This window comes from Eumetopias jubatus, unplaced genomic scaffold, assembly GCF_037043125.1.
Source record: "Eumetopias jubatus isolate StellerSeaLion01/CBP00866 unplaced genomic scaffold, mEumJub1_p1.0 scaffold_12, whole genome shotgun sequence".
NCBI lineage: Eukaryota > Metazoa > Chordata > Mammalia > Carnivora > Otariidae > Eumetopias > Eumetopias jubatus.
Window position 1 is genome coordinate 58,230,787 of NW_028274818.1, and position 21,178 is coordinate 58,251,964.

Sequence of the window (21,178 nt, forward strand, 5' to 3'; positions counted from 1 at the left end):
AAATAATTAGATAAAACACGGGTTAGGGATGTTCATCATATTTAATTTATACCTCCTTCTTCATTTGCAAGGACAAATATGTTTAAAACATATTTTCTCTTCCTCAACTCTATTTATGTCCTCCCTAAACTCAGGCATCTGAAAAGAAAGGGGGAAAAAAACCAAAACCAACAGCTCAGTTGAAAACAGATCAAACACTTCTGGCTTCTAGTACTATCAGAATAAGTAACCCAGACAAATCCTCTTGCAGAAGACAACTTAAAAGCTGAATGAAAAAACAAAAACTTTTTTTTTTAATTTTTAAATTTTTTTAAGATTTTATTTTATTTTGCGAGAGAGAGAATGGGAGACAGAGAGCATGAGAGGGAGGAGGGTCAGAGGGAGAAGCAGACTCCCCGCTGAGGAGGGAGCCCGATGTGGGACTTGATCCCGGGACTCCAGGATCATGACCTGAGCCGAAGGCAGTTGCCTAAACAACTGAGCCACCCAGGCGCCCCAAAACAAAAACTTCTTAAAAAGTTTTTTTAAGAAAATGGTCATCAAATGGTCAAGATGCAGAAGCATTACTGGACTGAGACCTGAAAAAGGACTGGAGCCCAGAAAAAGGGCAAGGTGAGCCTGTAGTTGGCTGGCTGGGGCCTGGAGGTATCTGGAACAGCTGATCCAGGGGAAAGGCTGGGCTCTGCTCTTTTTTGGCTCCATCACTGTTCAGTGCTCACAAAGGACAGGGACCTTGGAGAATTCCCTGCGCCCCTCCCAATTTTGGGATGATACCCTATAATGCTACACTGGTTTCACAACTTCTTATATTACAGGCCTAGAAACCTCAAACTCTGGTCCCAAACCAGAGGTTAGCAAACTAAGACCTGTAGGCCAGATGTGGCCAAATGTGGCCCATCACCTATTTTCGCATGAATTGTGAGCTAAGAATCATTTTTACATTTTTTAAATGATTGGAAAAAACAGTTAAAAAAAGAATATTTCATGACACATGAAATTCAGATTCATTATACGAACATATATATGAATTCATATATATTTCACCATATGAAACTCAAATTTCCATGTCCCTAAGTAAAATTTTACTGAAACAAAGCCATGACCATTCATTTACTTGTCATCTATGGCTGTTTTCAACTATAATACCACAGCTCAGCAGCTGCAACGTAGACTCTATAACCCTCAAAACCTAAATAAAACATTAGCTATCTTGGCGCACCTGGGAGGCTCAGTCGTTAAGCGTCTGCCTTTGGCTCAGGTCATGATCCCAGGGTCCTGGGATCGAGCCCCGCATCGGGCTCCCTGCTCCATGGGAAGCCTGCTTCTCCCTCTCCCACACTCCCCCTGCTTGTATTCCCTCTCTCTCTGTGTCTCTGTCAAATAAATAAATAAAATCTTAAAAAAAAATTATTGAAAGTAGTGCATGTGTGTGTATATACACGCATAAGATATATATTTATCTTCATATATATATAATATACATAAGAAAAATTTTTTCTTTTTGTTTCTATAGTACATACCGTTAGTGAAATTACTGTTACGTGGTGATTTTTTTTAAATGAAGACATAACTTCTATACTATACAATTCACCCTTTGAAAGCGTACAATTCAGTGGTTTTTAGTATTTTCACAGGATTGTGCAGTCCTCACCACTAACTCTAGAACACTGCATCACCCCAAAGAGAAACCCCCATACCTATTAGCAGTAACTCTCCATTCCCCCCTTCCCCTAGCCCCTGGAAACCACTACTCTAATTTCTGTTTCTATAGATTTGTCTCTTTTGCAAATTATTCTGGAATCACACACGTGTGTCTTGTGTCTGACTTCTTTCACTTAGCATGTTTCCAAGGCTCGTCCACGTTGCAGCATGTTATCAGCACTTCAGTCCTTTTTCAAGGCTAAATAATATTCCACTGTCTGGATACACCAGTTCTGTTTATCTACTGATGATTATTTGGGTGTTTTCCACATTTTAGCTATTATGAATAATGCTGCCCTGAACAGCTGGGTACAGGTTTTTGCATGGGTACAGGTTTTTCAATTCTCTTGAGTGCATGCCGGGGGGAGGAGGGGAGGTTGAATTGCTGGCTTAGATGGTAACTCTATGTTTAACTTTTTCTTTTTTTTTTTTTTAAAGATTTTATTTATTTATTTGACAGAGAGAGACAGTGAGAGTAGGAACACAAGCAGGGGGAGTGGCAGAGGGAGAAGCAGGCTTCCCGCTGAGCAGGGAGCCCGATGCAGGACTCGATCCCAGGACCCTGGGATCATGACCTGAGCCGAAGGCAGACGCTTAACCACTGAGCCACCCAGGCACCCTTAACTTTTTCTTTTCATTGCAGCCAAAAATATGTAACATGAAATCTACCATCTTAACCATTTTTAAGCATACAATTCAGTAGTGTTAACTATATTCACATTATTGTCAAACAGATCTCTAGAATTTCTTCATCTTGCAAAACCGAAATACTATTAGAATTGTTAACTCATACCCCTGTGAAAAACAACTTTATCAACTAGGGTACAATACCTATGTGCAGTTCCTTTTGCCTTTAGACTTAACAAAGCCCATTCACTTCCAATGTTTAAGTTTGCACATTTCTCCCTAAAAATGTACTTTGAAAAGCTCAAGATACTGAAGATGATATAAAAATGGCCAATAAGCATATGAAAAGATGCTCAACATCACTAATCATTAGAGAAATGCAAATTAAAACCCCTCATACATTGCTGATGGGAATGTAAAATGGGCAACTACTGTAGAAAACAGTACAGAGGTTCTCCAAAAGATTAAAAATAGAATTGCTGTGTGATCTAGCAATTCCACTTCTGGGTATATATCCAAAAAACTATAAGCAGAATCTCAAAGAGGTATTTGCACACCTCTGTTCATAGCAGCACTATTCACAATAGCCAAGGACAAGCAACCCAAATGCTCACTGACAAATGAGTGGGTACAAAATATGGCATATACATATACAGAAATATTATTCAGCCTTAAAAAGAATGGAAAGTCTGACACGCGCTATGTTGATGAACCTTGAGGACACTACGCTAAGTGAAATAAACCAGTCACAAAAAGACAAATATTGTATGATTCCACTTATCTGAAGTATCTACAGTGGTCAAATTCATAGAAACAGAAAATAGAATGGTGGGTTGCCAGGGACTGGGGAAGGAGGAACTGGGGAGTTATTCTTTAACAGGTACAGAGTTTCAGTTTTCCAAGATGAAAAAGTTCTGGAAATCGGTTGCATAACAATATGAATATACTTAACACTAACTTAATATACACAGAAATTGTTAAGATGGTAAATTTTGTGGGGCACCTGGGTGGCTCAGTCGGTTAAGCAGCTGCCTTTGGCTCAGGTCATGATCCCAGGGTCCTGAGATCAAGACCCACATCGGGCTCCCAGCTCAGAGGACAGCCTGCTTTTCCTTCTCCCTCTGCCTGCAGCTCTGCCTACTTGCGCTCCCTCTCTCTCTCTCTGTCAAATAAATAAATGAAATCTTTAAAAAAAAAAAAGATGGTAAATTTTGTTATATGTTTTTTTACCACAGTAAAAAAAGAGAGAAAAGCTCAAAATATTAAATCACACTGAATAAGTTGGCAAATGTTCCAACATACTTTAAAAAAGCATGCTTTTTTTAGGGGCGCCTGGGTGGCTCAGTCAATTAAGCATCTGACTCTTGGTTTCAGCTCAGGTCATGATCTCAGGGTCCTGTGCCAGGCTCCAGACTCAGCGAGGAGTCTGCTTAAGGATTCTCTCTCCCCCCTCCCTCTACCCCTCCTCCAGCTCTCACACTCTCTTTCTCTTACTCTCTGTCAAATAAATAAACACAACTTTTAAAAAAATGCTTTTTTAAATGTATGGACATTATACACATTTTATTCCTAAAAGGCAATATAACTAGAAGAGGCAGTCTTCCACTTCTATTCTCCTGCAAAGTCAATTTATTTATTTAACAAGAATGAAGAAAATAACCCACATGTTGCCAGGTACATATTAGGCATCTGACCTCATAACATTCTTTTTTTTTTTTTTTTTAAGATTTTATTTATTTATTTGATAGAGAGAGACATAGCGAAAGAGGGAACACAAGCAGGGGGAGTGGGAGAGGGAGAAGAAGGCTTCCCGTTGAGCAGGGAGCCCGATGCAGGGCTCGATCCCAGGATCCCGGGATCATGACCTGAGCCGAAGGCAGACGCTTAACAACTGAGCCACCCAGGCACCCCTGACCTCATAACATTCTACACCATAATCTCGGAGATGTTCTGAGGGTGGCCCAGCTAATAAATAGCAAAGCTGGATTTGAATCCAGCCAGTACAACTCTATGACTGGCTCTCTTCTCTTGCACTATGCTACAACTCAGAGTAATAGGTAAAACAACACAAAAAGAGTGAGAAAACACTAGACACACACCAGCAGCAGCCCCCGACAATTAAAAGGCAAGAATTTAAGGGCAAAAAAAAAAAAAGGCTTCATTCTAATGCCTCATTCTCTGACATTCTTACCATTTATATAAAACATATTCTCCTCCACAGGCATATACTTCCTATATACACCAGGGCTTTTGTTTTCAGAAACGGGGGAAGAACTGAATAACTTAAAGCCCCAAGTAATATTATAGGGCAAAAAAATCCTTAGGTATCAAGAAAGCCAAATGCAAAAAATGTTCCAATGGAGTGATCTTCCACATACAACAAACATGCTTAACAATAAGCTACAGCATTGGTATTATGTTATTAAGAGAAACATACTTTAAGATCTTGAACCCATTTCTTCATCCACAAAATGAGGATAAGAATGCCTATGACACAAGGTTATTTTGAGGATTTTGCCTAGAAAATGGTTACTCAATTTTTTAAGGCAATAAAGGAACATACTCATCAAGTCCATTTAGACCATAAGGCAAAAATAAATATTTAGACAATATATCTAGTCTTGGTATTTCAATAATACTTAATATATACTTTTCTATAATATCTTGGTATATATCTAGTCTAACATTTTAGTCTTGTTATTTCAATAATATTAACTTAGTTTTCCTGACATTTGAATATAATATTATCATAATAATAATAGCAGCTACCATTTATGGAGATCTTGCTGTGGAACAGACACTGTGCTAAACACTTCACATATGTATTCTTAATACCTTACAACTGCTATTATCCAGTTTACCAAAGTGAGAAACAACGTTTAGCAAGATTAAATTGCTTTTCCAAGTTAAGTGATGGTGTTGGGATTTGAACCCAGGCCTGCCAAAGCCTGAGCTCATTACCACCAGTGAGGGGTGATCACACTGACATTTTCAACAACACCTCAGAACAAATTACATTACAGGTTAAAGTGTCAGTAAGAGTACTGAGCACACGCTCTTCACCTCCTACAACTCTCAAACTCCCCATTTCTACTGCTGTGTTTCTTGCTTATTGGTCACAGCTAATGCTACTTCATAACCCATAGGAGGCTTTTTGTAAGTCATCATTCCTACAAAGGGTTAAAACGAGTTCCCATTACCTCACTCCCAGCAATGAAATATCAAATGAACTATGTTCTCTACAAAGCTTTTCACTCAGAAGAAGAAAGGAGAATATTAATCTATGAAGTATTAAGGGATTGAAAAACCTTGCTCCCCATTAGACTGTAACAAACGGATTTTTGTCTGTTCTCTGCTGTATCCACAGCTCCTAGAATTAGTGCCTAGCTCAGAGGAAGAGTTCAAGAATGAATGAGTGTGTGAGTGAGTGAGTAGAGTGAATGAATGAACGAATGAATGCATACGTGTTCTCTCAAAAAATGTGTATTTGTCTTGGAAGCAGCAGAGAAAAATAGTTAAAGCTTGGATTATAGGACTGACAGAAAATTAAGAGAATGGAGTTCCTGCTATGAACTTCTGTCTTCCCAAGACTCTAAAAATCTCTGCAGAGACAAGGAGCCCATACACAGCTCTATCTCCTTAACATTTCTGCCTAGGCACCAACATATGATAGAGGGTCTCCAATAATTACTTTATTTACACTAAAATAATTTTGTTCTCTGTAATTGAATGTGATAGAGACATGCAACCTAAGGCAAATTTTCTTCATTTCAGTCAAACTGTAGGATGTCAAAATGCAGCTAAGTTCCCAATATGAGACCTACCAATTCCACTTTCCCAGCATCATTCACCACAAAGTGAATCTCTTCTTAAGCATGGTTTACACAGATGCATTATTAACATGGAGCTTTAGAATTTATCGAGAGCTTTCCCACAGATTAGCTCCTATCAAACCTCTGATGTTGAGGTCACTATTTCTGTTTTCCCAATTTACTAATAAAATTGAGACTCAGAGTAAGTAACTTGCCTAGAGTCATACCAGGTTCGCAGACAGAGCAGGCGGGACAAAAACCTAAGCTGTCTGACCAAAAGTCCTATCTGCCCACCTGCCTGTTCATCCGTAAAACTGTAAGCTACTAACTAGCAGGTTCTATCTAAATCACCTAATTCATTACATCAAGGGCAGATACACATTTTAATGCTTCTTGAGAGTGATAATGATAACATTAAGGCAGTTTGCTATTGCTACTAAACATACTTTTGAGAATAAAAATTGTTCCCCTATGGCCTTATTTTCTGTTTATAATCAATAAGCAAAATCCCTTCACATCAGGTTCTGAAGCTTCCCTCAATAGAAAGTAAGTGAGATGAAAGTAGTAGCAAAAATAAGCCATTATTAGAAAGTTCTAATGCTGAGACTGTCCAAGACCATTAATGACTTTATCATAAAAGCAAAAAATAAGATTTACCTTTAACTTAAGTGATTCTCCAAGTAATGTTCCCTTATAATCTGTTGTATAGGTCCAATCGTATGGTTTAATAACTTCTTTGGAGTGTTCACCCTCCGTCCTCAAATATCAAAATGAGAAGGATCAGATTTAATGATGCAGAATATAGATCATCTGTATTCATATATTACACCAAATTACATTCTACAAATAATACAAATATCCTAATAAATACATATACTTGTCATAATTCACTAATATAAGATCTTTCTTGGGTTTTCCGCATATTTATTGTTATTAAACTTGTCATATGCTGATAGAGTCTCTCCAATTAGTCTGTATACTGCCTAAGGACATGGTTTAAAGGCTTGTACTTCTTTCTTTCCTCCAAGGCACCTAGTACATAATAGGCACGAAGTAAATAATTGCTGATTTGATTATCAAAGAAAATACATTTTTCTCTATTTCAATGCTCCTAACACACAATGCAAATCACAAGTAACCATTTTTCTTCAAAAACAGGAATAATAAAGTACACAGTATACTGCCTCTTCACTAAAGAACACTGAAAGCTCAAAAATGTAAACCTTACATAGCTCAGTTCAACTGTAATTCAACTGATTTCAATTCAAGAGGTGGGGAAACTAAGCTCCATTTTATGGATGAGAAAGATGAATCCAAGAATGATCCAACTATCAAGTTTAATAATACTTGCCTTTCATTCTAATAAAATACACATATCATGACTGAAGATTTCTTTCAACTCTTCTTTTTAATTAACCCATAACTGCCCAGATTCTCACCTGCTTTCCTGCCACTCTTCAGCACAGGCTACTTTAAGCATTCCTTGATAGTTGTTAACACATCTTAATGCATCTGTAGCATTGAACTCAATCCCAAAGCCAGAGCCATGCTGGATTCTTAAAACGTTGTCTCCAAACATCATTTCAGGGAGAGATGGCATATGTAATTCATCGGCTAACCTATGCATAACCAAAAGTCAGGTAATAGTTCCAATAAGGTTATAATTATAAAGTGGGCAATAGAGGCAAAAGTTTAAATATGCTCTGAGTGAAGTTCTAAGGGAACACAAGGAAAGCACAGGACTTTAGTGCAAGTGTTCTACGATAGCTACTTTAGCAGATCAGAAGGCTTTCTTTTCAATTTTCTTTCTTAAGGCTTCTGGATTTTTTGAACAGCTACACAGCTATTATTGTTAGGTAAGGGAAAATAATACTATATTAAAAAATATATTGTTACATAAAGCCAACATAGGATCTATGCATATCCTAAGACCACAATTACCTTCTTTCCTATTGCTTTAGATCTATTTCTAATCAGACATAGCAATCAAATCTTGCATATATATTAAAAGCAAATAAGCAAAAAAACCCTCATGAACAAACTAAACAATGGAAAAAATACTGATTCTTATTAGAAACATCTATTTCATTCCTGGATCACAAAAGGCCCACCACCATCAAGAATAAATATGGGTTCTAATCCTAGGAGAAGACCTAATGTACCATAGTCTCATGTTTCCATAAGCTTCATGTTTCTGGTAGACTTTTTGTTCTTACACAATTATATTAATTATAGTTATGAAGAAAAGACAGCTTAAACAGATTTAAAGAGTCTGTTTCTTGTAGGAAAACAACCTTTCCAATATATTTCTCAACTTGTTACAAGTTTTAAAAGGTGGTAATGAAGAAAGCAAAAGCATCAACACTGATGAGGGAAACCAGCACTTGCTTACATGGATTTCTGGAAGGACTGTGTCAATTTACATCCTATCCCCTGGGGCACCAATTAAGCAAAAAGTACAAGGAATTTAATCAAATTTATATCCTGACTCAAAATATCAGTTTTGGGAAATCTATAATAAAGAAACAATCTCCAATGCAGAAAAGAGCTATACACATTAATACTCATAACCATCTTATTCATAATAGTAAAAAAGAAATACTCAGAATGTCCAATCATAAAGAAATAAATGGTCATGTATACTACAGTATATCCATACAATGAAGTATTACAGAATCATCAAAAATGCTTAAAGAGAAAATACAAGAAAAATGATTATGATTACAATAGTAAGAAAAAAATGGGCACATATACTTATTACATCCGTGTGTATATATGTATGCACATTATCACTGATCTAACATTTAAAGTTGCACATCTTTATTTTTTTTTTTGAGATTTTATTTATTTATTTGACAGAGAGAGAGAGAAAGACAGCGAGAGAGGGAACACAAGCAGGGGGAGCAGCAGGAGAGGGAGAAGCAGGCTTCCCGCCAAGCAGGGAGCCCGATGCAGGGCTCGATCCCAGGACCTTGGGATCATGACCTGAGCCGAAGGCAGACGCTTAATGACTGAGCCACCCAGGCGCCCCAAGTTGCACATCTTTAGTATAATATCTAATAATGTTATTTTTTCATCACAATTTTAAGTAAAATTTATTCTTAGTTCTTAGGAGACAGAAAATATTAAGTACTAGAGAAATTAATACTCCTATGTTCATTGCAACTCTACTCACAATAGCCAAGATGTGGAAACAATCTAAGTGTCCATCCACAGATGCATGGATAAAGAAAATAGGGTTTACAGATACAATGGAATATAATGCAACCTAAAAAAAAGGAAAGAAAGTCTGCAATATGGAACAACATGGATGAACCTTGCGGGCATTATGCTAAGTAAAATAAGCCAGTCACAGAAAGACAAATACTACATGATTCTACTTATATGAGGCATCTAAAGTAGTCAAATTTGGGGGTATCTGGGTGGCTAAGTCGGTTGAATGTTGGACTCTTGATTTTCGCTCAGGTCATGACCTCAGGGTTGTGACATCAAGCCCCAAGTTGGGCTCTGCACTCAGCACAAAGTCTCCTTGAGATTCTCTCTCTCCCTCTGCCTCTGCCCCTTCCCTGCTCTTACACACACACTCTCTCTCTGTAAAATAAATAAGCAAATAAAATCTTTAAAAAAATAATAATAAAATAAAATAGTCAAATTTATAGAATCAAATAGTGGAATGGTGGTTACCAGAGGCTGGGGAGAGGGGAAAATAAATTACTAATCAACAGACATAAGTTTTCAGTCCAGCAAGATGAATAAGCTCTAGAGATCTGCTGTACATCATTCTACCTATAGTTAATAATAATGTATCGTACACTTAAAAATTTGTTAAGAAGGGAACTACAAAAGATCCTGAATAGCCAAAGCAATCTTGAGAAAGAAGACCAAAGCTAGAAGTATCATGCTCCCGGATTTCAATCTATACTACAAAGCTATAGTAACCAAAACAGTAGGGTGCTGACACAAAAACATACACATTAATCAATGAAACAGAATAGAAAGTCCAGAAATAAACCCACACTTATGGAGCACCTGGGTGGCTCAGTTGGTTAAGTTTCCGACTCTTGATTTCGGATCAGGTCATGATCTCAGGGTCTTGAGACTGAGCCTCACATGAGGCTCTGCAATCAGCGGGGAGTCTGCTTGAGATTCTTTCTCTCCATCTCCCTCTTCCCCCACCCCCTGCTCGAGTGTGCCCTCGCATGATCTTCCTCTCTCTCTCTCTCACAAATAAATCTTCCTCTCTCTCTCTCTCACAAACCCACACTTATATGGTCATTAATCTTCAACAAAGGAGGCAATATACAATGAGGAAAAAAAGTCTCTTCAATAAATGGTGCTGGGGGAAAATGGAAAATCACATGCAAAAAAAGGAAACTGAAACACTTTCTCATACTGTACACAAAAATAAATTCAAAATAGATTAAAGATCTAAATGTAAGACCAGAAACTATAAAACTCCTAGAAGAAAACATTAGGCAATAAGCTCCCTAACATCAGTCTTGGCAACATATTGTGGATCTGTCGCCTCAAGCAAAGGCAACAAAAACAAAAAGAAATAAATGGGACTATATAAAACTAAAAAGCTTTTGCAGAGTGAAGGAAACCATCAATAAAGTGAAAAGGCAATCTACTGAACAGGAGAAGATATTTGCAAATGATATAACCGATAATGGATTAATATCCAAAATACATAAAGAACTCACATAACTGAATATAAAAAAACCAATCTAATTAGAAATGGGCACAGCAGCTGAATAGACATGTCTCCAAAGAAGACATAGAGACACATGAAAAGATGATCAACATTACTAATCATCAGGGAAATGCAAATCAAAACCACAATGAGATATCACTTCACACCTGTGAGAATGGCTATTGTTAAAAAGACAAAAAAATAACAAGCGTTGGCGAGGATGTAGAGAAAAGGGTACCCTCCTACACTGTTGGTAGGAATGCAAAATGGTGCAGCCACTCTGGAAAAGAATAAGGAGTTTCCCCCAAAAATTAGAAAAAAACTACCATACAATCCAGCAATTCTACTTCTGGGTATTTATTTGAACCAAACAAAAATACTAATTTGAAAAAACATGCATACCCCTGTTCACTACAGCATTATTTACAATAGCTGAGATATGAAAGCAATCTAGGTATCCACTGAAAGATGAATGGATAAAGATAAATATATACACACACACATACTTCCAAGAAAAAAAGTACAAACTTCCAATAAAAAAAAAATTGTTAAGAACATAGATCTCATGTTAAGTGTTCCTACTATAACAAAACAAAATTTTAAAAAATAAAATATTAAATACTTAAAAAATTTAATAAGATAAAGATTAAATGTATTAGAATAAATATTTCATAAAAAAACATCCAATTAGGGGCGCTTGGGTGGCTCAGTCATTAAGCATCTGCCTTCGGCTCAGGTCATGATCCCAGGGTCCTGGGATCGAGCCCCGCATTGGGCTCCCTGCTCAGCGGGAAGCCTGCTTCTCCCTCTCCCACTCCCCCTGCTTGTGTTCCCTCTCTCGCTGTGTGTGTCTCTCTCTGTCAAATTAATAAATAAAATCTTTAAAAAACAAATAAATAAAAAACCATCCAATTAAATAAATTTTAACTACTTTACTGAATAATGCATATGAAATAATATAAGATGTGACTCTCTGAACTTGCCCCAATATATCTGGGGAAATCTGGTGGTCCTACAAAATATTCCAATTATATATGTAAAATAGTCACTAATCTACACTGCTAATCATCCCTTCATGACTCTCTTCCTTGGTCACTTCCCTCGGCCTAAATCTTAAAATACCAGTGCGCCTAGGGTACTATCCCATAACCTTTTCCCTTTCTTCTGGATGACTTCTATAAGATCTTAGTTCACTCCCAAGGCTCCAGGTATCAACCAGAAGCTGATGATTCCCAAACCTGAACCCGTGGACAGTCGTGTTCTTTGAGTTCCAAGATAAATGCTTATTACATCTCCACTTATGACCCACACACAACTCACATTTCAACCATCTAAGCTGTTCCTCTATCCAACAACTGCCCCAATCTGTTCCTCCTCCTGTTTCTACCTTGTTCAGTGACAAAGCTTCCCATGCAATAGCCCAAGCCAGAAATCTTGTCATCAGTATAGATTGCTCCTTCTTCCTCCCTCCTCCTGTCAACTGGCCATCAAATCCAGGTACTCCCCTTCTAACTAGTCTCCTCACCCAGTCCTGCAGCCCCCCCAATCCATCCTCCACATCACCTTCAGAGAAATCTTTCAGAGTGTACATCTGACAATGTCACTCCTTTGTACAAAATTACACCGGTGGTAGTCACGTGAAATACAAATTCCTTAGCCTGTCATACAAATTCTCTCAGTATCTCCACTCCCCTGGGGCCTACCTCCCATTTCCCGCTACTCCCCTCTGGTACATCATGCTGCAATCACACAGGAACGGTTCTTCAAACAAATCCAGGCTCGCACTCTCCCTGGCCTCCCGGCTTTACAAGTGTCCCCTGACACCCCCAAACTCTGTTCAGATTCAGCTCAGGCATCACAAACGCCTCACATCTCGTACCATGCCTGGCCTCCTGGCTTTACACGTGCGCCCATTCCCACTCCATCCGACCGACTTTATCAAGATTTACCCAGGCATCCGAATTTCCCGGACGCCCTGTCCCTCTCAAAGATCTCAAATAACCCCGCGTATACATCTCTATCAGATATGCACATGGCCTGTCTCTGTCATAAGACTGCATTCCTGGAAGCAGAGGCTCTTTCATCTTCCATATCTCAAGCGCCTGGCACAGCACCTGACATGCTAAAAACCAAGCCCGTGTATCATCCCCACTACGAACCCCCAAGAGAAGAGGTCACAGACACCCAGAAAAAAAAAAAAAAAAAAAAAACGGTCTAAAGGTGTCTCATGCTGGGGCAGGTAGAGACCTAGGGCGAGGGCAAAGTCCACCAGCACAGTCATGCTCTGCTCAAACCCGGGCGGAGTGACAGTTGCACGGACGCAGGGCCAGGCGAACCCCCGCCAAAGGACAGGAGGTGGCGACAGGATTCTCTCCCGATGTCATTCAAGGGTCCCGTCCTCACGCACGGAGCCTCCGCCCTGGCGAGGGCTGGGGCTGCGCGCAGCTCGCCCTGCCTCCCGCCCAGGCCCAGCTCCCCCGCCCGCGCCCCGAGTCCCGAGTCCCGGAGCCTCACTTCTCCACATCCGCGGACTTCATGATGTGGGTCTTGGACGCCGTCAGCTTCCAGGGCCCGAAGGAGAAGTCCTGGTGGCTGCTCTGGAAGCCGTGGATCATCATGGCCGAGGCGGCGCCGGCGCGGGCCTCACGGAACACGCTGGAGCAGCGGCGGACACCGGTTCCTCCGCCTCCGTCCGGCCCAGCCCCCTCGGCTTCCGAGCCGTTACCATGCCCGGCTCCTCCCCGCCCCGCCCCCTGCCGGCCGACCCGGACGCGGGCCCTCCTTTCCTCTTTTTCCGCCCCTTCGACTTTTGCTTCCGGGACCAGTTGCTAATGTTGCGTGACCTACGTCTTACGTCACGATGCACCGGAAAACAGAAAAGGGGAGCGACAACTGAGGGGCGGGGCTTCTGCCGCAGGGGGTGTGGCCAGGGACGTACCGCCCCTCTCGCTGGACTCTTTGGATGACGTCATCTGGGAGTATTTTACAGAATGCCAGTGATGGAGAAGGCGAATTCGGCAGGATCTTTACAGACCTCGCAAAGCAGTGTCATTACGTCGCATGTTGGCGAATCAGTGTGCAGAGGAAATGTCCTATATTTTTCTGTCGAGGCCAAAAAACAGAAACCCCTTAGAATTTAGGAGGTCCAGCATTGAGTGTTACATGATTCAGAAGTGGACATCTAACTACTGCTGATTAAGACAGACTCCAATCAAAAATTTCAGACTTCGGACAGTTCAAGACTTTCCTAATCTAGGCCCCTGGAATAGTGGAAGCAACACTGGAGAAACCGGTATTAAATCCACTTTTGCAGTGCTGTTTTGGGCATCCTTCGGCAAACCTCTTCACTAATGATTTTGGCTTCAGTTGCCTCAAAATGAGATGACTTGATGTTAGGAAATCTCCCAAATCTGTCTTTCTGGCCTCATTTCCAGAAGCTCCCTCTCAGCCCTATCCACGTGCACTCAGCCCTACTTCTAAGCCCTTATCCTTGCTGTTCTATCTCTTAAACCTATTAAGTATATTCAGACGTACCCTTTTTCAGACCCAACCTGGCATCTTTGGAAAATATAGATTCTCCAGCCCCCCTGCCTTGCCCTAGCCAAGGAATGATATGCCTTGAATGGATACATCTTCAAAAGACTTTTCCTAAACCCTGGATTTACTTAACTTCTTCCTCTGAGCCAACACGTTGATTTAAGTCAACTTCAGTGTCCACTCATTCATCCAAATGAGTATCAAAATGTGAGCACCTGCTGTTTGCCAAGCATTTGTTTTATAACAAAATAGTATTCTCACCCTATCTTGTAATGGAGACTGACAATGGAGTTCTGAGACATGATTTCAGTGATACAAGGCAGGACCCCTTTCCCCTCAAAATGTATGTTATCTACCTATCCAGTTTCATCTAAAATTTCAATTGCTTCAAGTAGGGCAATGGGCCACTGATTTGCTTAATCAGTCATTTACAAATTAGTCTAAATGATTTTATTATATCATTTTCTATGAGCTGGCCTTGATAGAGAAGTACCAGGCCACACTATCCAGACCTGAGTCAGTGCTTTCCCACCTACCCTTTCAAAACATTAGTCTCCTTCCCAAATTTTCCTAGGCAGGCTACAATGAAGACTTCCTATTAGAAGGATATTTTTGTTTAAATTTACAATCTAACAATTAAGCACTTTATCTCTGTGGTCTCCAATTCAGCACCTTATTAGAAACTTTAAAACTAAAATTCTTTAAGGGTACAAAGAAATAAATCTTTAAAGGTACAATTTAAAGCACTCACACATTAGAAAGAGAGATATTTAGGCATTAACTGGGTATTGTCTGTGCCCATTCAAGTACTATCATGCAACAACTATCTGCTTTATAAAGCTGGTTCTTGAGAAGAAGTAATACCTGGGAACTTGATTTTTCGACAGATTGGACAAAGGATGTTTGAGCCACCAAATCAAACCATCTACTGTACAAGTTTGTCAAGATTCAGTTTTGAGGGATGCGTGGGTGTCCCGGTCAGTTAAGCATCTGCCTTGGACTCAGGTCATGATCCCAGGGTCCTGGAATTGAGTCTTGCATGCTGCTCCTTGCTCAGTGGGGAGCCTGCTTCTCCCTCTGCCTGCCACTCCCCCTGCTTGTGTGTGCACCCTCTCTCTCTCTCTCTCTCTGACAAATAAATAAATAAATAAATTTTTAAAAAAATTTTTAAAAAAGATTCAATTCTGAGAACAACCAAGTGGTTATTAGAGAAGTTTGCTCAGGGCGCCTGGGTGGCTCAGTGATTAAGCGTCTGCCTTTGGCTCATGTCTGATCCCAGGGTCCTGGGATTGAGCCCCGCATATGGCTCCCGGCTCAGCGGGAAGCCTGTTTCTCTCTCTCCTGCTCCCCCTGCTTGTGTTCCCTCTCTCGCTGTTTCTCTCTGTCAAATAAATAAATAAAATCTTTTAAAAAATTAAATTCGCACATTTTCTCATGACACCAGCTTTGGGGGGCACCCACTGTGGTGCCAGAATTTGCTTTAGATATAAGGACACAACAGGGAATAAAACAGGCAAGATAAGATCCCTGTCATCTCAGAGCTCACGCTATAATGAAGACAGGTAAAAAACAAATAAATTTATGACTTCAGACAGGGATAAGTTCTGTGCAGAACACTGAGCAACTTAGGTGGAAAGGGTGACATGTGTGCTTGAGTGAGTGAGTGAGTGTGTGTTTGGGGATAGAGAGCAGACCGGTATAGATGGAGTGATCAGAAGGGCCCATTACTGGGAATGTCTGGGAGATGAGTCGAGAAATGTAGGCTTGGGACAAATCAAGAAGATGATGTCATGCTGAAGAACTTGGTACTTTTTTCAAAGAATAATTAGTGGCCATTGCCTCGGTGAGAGAACATGATGGCCTAAACTTGTGTCTTCGAAGTGAGATACACATCCGTATCATCATACTGCAAAATGCACAGGAGGGAAGGAAGAAAATATTAATACTTCTATTTATATTTATTTCATCTTTTTTAGTTCTATTTTTGTGCATGTTTCCTAATGTACATAGTGTATCTCATATTCATATGCATTTGATTTGCAAACAAATATTGGGATGCATGCTTGATTTTTTACAGATATTAATGGCAAGTGATCAAATGACTTTGTGGACCATTGGCCTAGTTGAAGGCAGGAGCGGAGAGTGAGAGAGAAAAGGACAGATATGGGAGAGGACTAGGTGACTGATTGAATGTAAGGGGAGAGACATCCAATCTGTGGCCTGGAGATCACAACACCATAACCAAGATGCCTGTCAACTGACCTGTTGAAAGACAGGGACCACCAAGAGAAAAGACATGGTCATATAAAAAGAGAAAAGAAGAATTTTCTGAGGAAGAGCCTGTGGCAACAAGTCTGACTCCCTTTGTTCCTCCACATGTGAAATCCCATATGATGCACATAGGCACGGAATGCTAGAATCTATGCAATGTGGGGGCATTTCTGAAAGAATGATCGTGGTCATTAAATAAAATCAATATTGTTCAAATCTGTATACTGCATCAGTTGTCATTTGGTTTAACTGTCTCTTCTGTCTCAGAATGATTCCTTTCTGCACTGCAGAATAGCATACAGAACTGCAAAGAGGGGTGCCTAGGTGGCTTAGTTGGTTAAGCGTCCGACTCTCCATCTCAGCTCAGGTCTTGATCTTGGGTCATGAGTTCAAACCCTTCGTTGGACTCCACGTTGGGTGTGGAGCCTACTTAAAAAAAAAAAAACTGCAAAGAATTTGGCCAAATTGCCCATCCACAAGGCTACCCAGCTTTCCCTTCATTCAAGGGGTTCAGAATCTGTGCACTGACTCAGATCTGGGAATTAAGGAGGGGCTATGGCTTTCATGGTGATACAATCCAAGTTTTGTTTTTGTTTTTGTTTTTTTGTTATACTCAGGGTTGTGTTGGTAGCACAGATCAAGTAGAACCTTAATGTATTGTTCGTCTATTTCTAGCCTAGGGACTCAACATCAGTTACCCCTACCCAAGATCTCTGTGGGTCAACCCATTCTGATGCTCACTCTGTCCTTGTTGCCTATTATAGTTATCATACTCACATTGCCTCTGGTCAATTAAGTACTCCTATCTGGCTTTTGTGTCTTGGACATCACTATAACCCCATGGAGATCACTGAGTCGATTCTAATGGAACGTCTCCCATCTCCATCCCTGCATTGCAGAAATCAGCCAATGAAGCACCTTTCAAGGGTGGTGGTGTCCCTTTCATCAGTGTATTTCTTGGTAAAGGGCAGATACTCTAGTCCTCTCAGGGGACATAATTAGGAGGTAGATGAGCAGGTTACATGAGAGAAATCCATTCTAACATTCTTATCTCCCTATGTCTTTGCATTACTTCTACATTAAGCCAAAGAAAATCTATATCTCTACTTCTGGCATCAAGGGTCATGGTTGAGATCAAGTTTCCATAAGCCTACTAAACAAACAAGTCCCAGCTGTTCACACCAGCACATCGAATCCAAATATCAAAGCATTGAGCTCTCTCCAAAATTACATTCCTCTTTTGCTGGGCCAGCATCCTCAGTGGGGAAATAAAAATTCCCACACTTGGGGCGCCTGGGTGGCTCAGTCAGTTAACTGTCTGCCCTTGGCTCAGGTCATGATCCCAGGGTCCTGGGATCGAGCCCCATGTATCCAGCAGGGAGTCTGCTTCTTCTTCCCCCTCTACCCCTCCTTTCTCCCCACCCCACCCCCCCCGGCTCATGCTCTCTCTCTCTCTCTCAAATAAATAAAGTCTTTAAAAAAATTTCCCACACTTGCTTTCTGGAATTTTGCAAATATAAATGAGCAAAATACTGTGATTTGTTTGCTGTTTTCAAGTTCTGGATTTGATTTTGCATCTTGTCCTCTGGATGCACTGACAGTGAATGTAGTTAAGGATCCAGAAGCAATGAGAAGTTGTAGGTGGTTCACAGGGAGAACTGGCATCCTCTTGCAAAGGGTCTGCCTCAGATGAGGTCATCCTAGAAACCTGAAGCAAATCAGGACCATCTTAGAGAGAGGAAGGGGGCTGGAGATTGCGGGATCATGGTACCTAAGTTTTCCCAAATCTCACTGCCTCAACTCTAAATGCCTCACTCTTGGTCTAAATGTTCTAAAGTCACATAAGAGGCCTGCAAGCCTGCAAATTAAACCTATGTTGAAAGTCAGCCACCTGCAGGGCCATTACTGTGGCTCATTTTGTGCTCTTTTGGCTCAGTGGCTATGAGAGGCCAGAGACACTTATAATAGGCGATTGTAGCTTTCTCGCTTACAATGAGCTAAGCCAAGGAGTTAAGTTATATATTCTGTTCCTGTTCAATGGTTTCCCTGACATTTTCAACATGCATGCTGAACAAAGCCTATTCATTTCTATTACTACCCTCCTCTCAAACACAATAAGGGCTTGGAATGCTTTCATTTCGACCACCATCTCATTTCGTATGTTATTTTCCTCTTGAGCTTTTTAAAAAAATCCATTCTCTGGCTCCCCATATTCACTAGCTATCTAAACCAATTTTTTTTTTCAAAAACCCTCAAAAGGAATTGTGCTTATATCAAAACAAAACAGAGGAGGTGGCAGTTGGGACCCTTTGCTCCATCCTGAAGTAGGCAAGGAGAAGAAAAGTTCTTATGGAAGGTGGAGAGAAGCTGCAGATGTGTGAGATGGCTGGTGGAGCCCCAGCAGCGAGAGAGCAGCTCACAGGGGGTTAGCCTGAGGCCTAGAAGTGTCTCCTTAAAGGCTACAGGAAGCCTCAGTACCCCGCAGCTTATTGATGAAGAGAACACTGAACACAAAAACACATTCCCTAAGGAGCATCTTAGTCAAGTTACTCTTGGTTGAAAGGAACAGAAACCCTCTTCAAACTAGCTTTAGGAAAGTACTCTATGTTATGTGTTTAAGAATCTGGGGTTACCTCATGGAATGTGCCACGAACGTGAACAGCCGGGCCTCGGGAAGAGAGGAATGGGGAGTTGGAAAGCCTGGGGTTCTGGTTGGCCCTACTCAGTCTCTCTCCATGGCTCCTAGTCTCTCTCTTTCCCTTTGCTCTCCTGTCTGTGCATCTGCTTCCTTCTCCTCTCTTTGCAGACCAGCTCACTCTACTTCTCTTTGTATGTGGCCCCCTGAGCTTCCTCGTAGACCTCTTGATAGCTGTCTCTGGGTTCACATTTTAAATTTCCAGAAGAGGGAATCTGACTGGCTAAGCTTGAGTCAGGTGTCCGGCATGGCCCAGTCAGCGTGATAAATGGGGCCATGTTGGTACAAGCCTTCGACTTTGGAGACCATGGATCTCGGAGATAGAGATATACTGCATGCCCCGCCCCCAAAGTCTGTAACAGTGGGCTTTGGGGTGATTAGGGGAGGAACAGAAGGGTTTGTAACTGTGTGGTACTGTTAGCTTAGGCAAGACCCAGTGGGGACAGAAAATATTAGCAGAATGGGATATGAAAAAAGAACCTGAAAGAGAAGTTGCAGAATTTAACTTCTACCCACTTTACAGTTTTCTGTGACTAAACACAGATGTCTAAACAATACCTGGGCAAGGTTTGGGGACCCACAAAAGGATGGATTAAGGGTGAGTGCTAGGTTATTTCAAAAGTCAAAATTAAAACTATGCAGGCTCACCAAATATGTGAAACAAGGGCGTATCTACTTATAGATCAGTCTGCAAGGTCTTTCATAGCTCGTGATAACCCAAAATACACCCATTTGGTTTATGAGAAATCCAACTTATGAGAATTAACACTCCTACGTAGGCTTCTGAGGCATTTCTTTGAATTTATGGGGAGGACTGATGTGAATTTTCACCTGCTGGGAGAACTGCTGAGCCCCAGGAAGCAAGAGCCACTGTGTGGCCTGCCAAATAGTGGTCCCTACCTTTGTTGAGACTCTCTCTCAGAGCACTCTAATGGCTGATAGTGGAGGTGATGTGGGGAATCGGTAGCATTGTTTGTACTACTTTTTTTTGTCTTTGATGTTAGTTTCTGGCATTAAAAATTTTCATTACACAAATATTGTAGTGCTTTTTGTATAATATATACGATATCTTTTGTGAGTGTAGATTTAAGTGTATGGCATGGGACAATGGCAAAAAAAGCTGATGGAGTAACAGTAAGTCACATTATTTTAGGATCATTTATAAAGGGAATCAGTGGTACTATATCTTTGCAACAATTATTCATGTTAACTGTTGGAGTAACTGGTCCATTTCATAGAGAATTGGTGTTGCTTTAGTATAAATGAGCATTCATTTGGGGACTCGGGAAAATGTAAACACAAAAGACCTTGATTCAAATGTTATCTTAAAAGATTGTGAGAAAAATTACTGGATAATTCCTCAATAAGACATATTATACTCTCAAAAGTGTTTTTATAGAATAGAGTCTAGTAAAGGTAGATTTTTGTATGTGTGTTCTTTAATTCAGGCCACAGAAAGGCTAAGCTATAAAACTCCAAAGGATGCACAGATTTACTCAGGGGACTACCGTATGCTAATTTCTGGAGACAGAAATGAGCAAGTGAACTGTGGATCTTAAGACAGCTACCCAAGAAACACGGATTAAACAAAACAAATGGAATCAGTACAGGAATTCATGCTCTCTTTGTTCAGGGATACTGTATGGCCAGAATATTTTTCGTTCTTTTTCGTGCTTCTTTTGGGGTCAAAACAAGGATAAAAGACACTGAGGCAAGTTACACGCAGAGAACTTGAATGGACAAACAGACTTTCTTTCTGAAGGTATGAGGAGGGGATGAGCTGGTAGAGGTGGGATGAGGGAAGACAGGGCTGAGATCAGAGGGGATTCTCAGTCGGATCAG

The 21,178-nt window shown here is 40.6% G+C and overlaps 1 protein-coding gene across 1 annotated transcript in view; it reads right to left on the reverse strand.

Moving 5' to 3' along the window:
* TIPRL (TOR signaling pathway regulator) overlaps positions 1 to 13,549 on the reverse strand; it is a 29,650-nt gene extending 16,101 nt beyond the window's left edge. Inside the window, exons 1-3 of the mRNA XM_028111909.2 lie at positions 13,348 to 13,549; positions 7,580 to 7,759; positions 6,798 to 6,897 (exon numbers count right to left, since the gene is read on the reverse strand). Of these exons, the coding sequence (XP_027967710.1) occupies positions 6,798 to 6,897; positions 7,580 to 7,759; positions 13,348 to 13,451 (384 nt within the window). The 5' untranslated portion in view covers positions 13,452 to 13,549. The remainder of the gene's footprint in view (positions 1 to 6,797; positions 6,898 to 7,579; positions 7,760 to 13,347) is intronic.
* Positions 13,550 to 21,178: the final 7,629 nt, after the last annotated feature.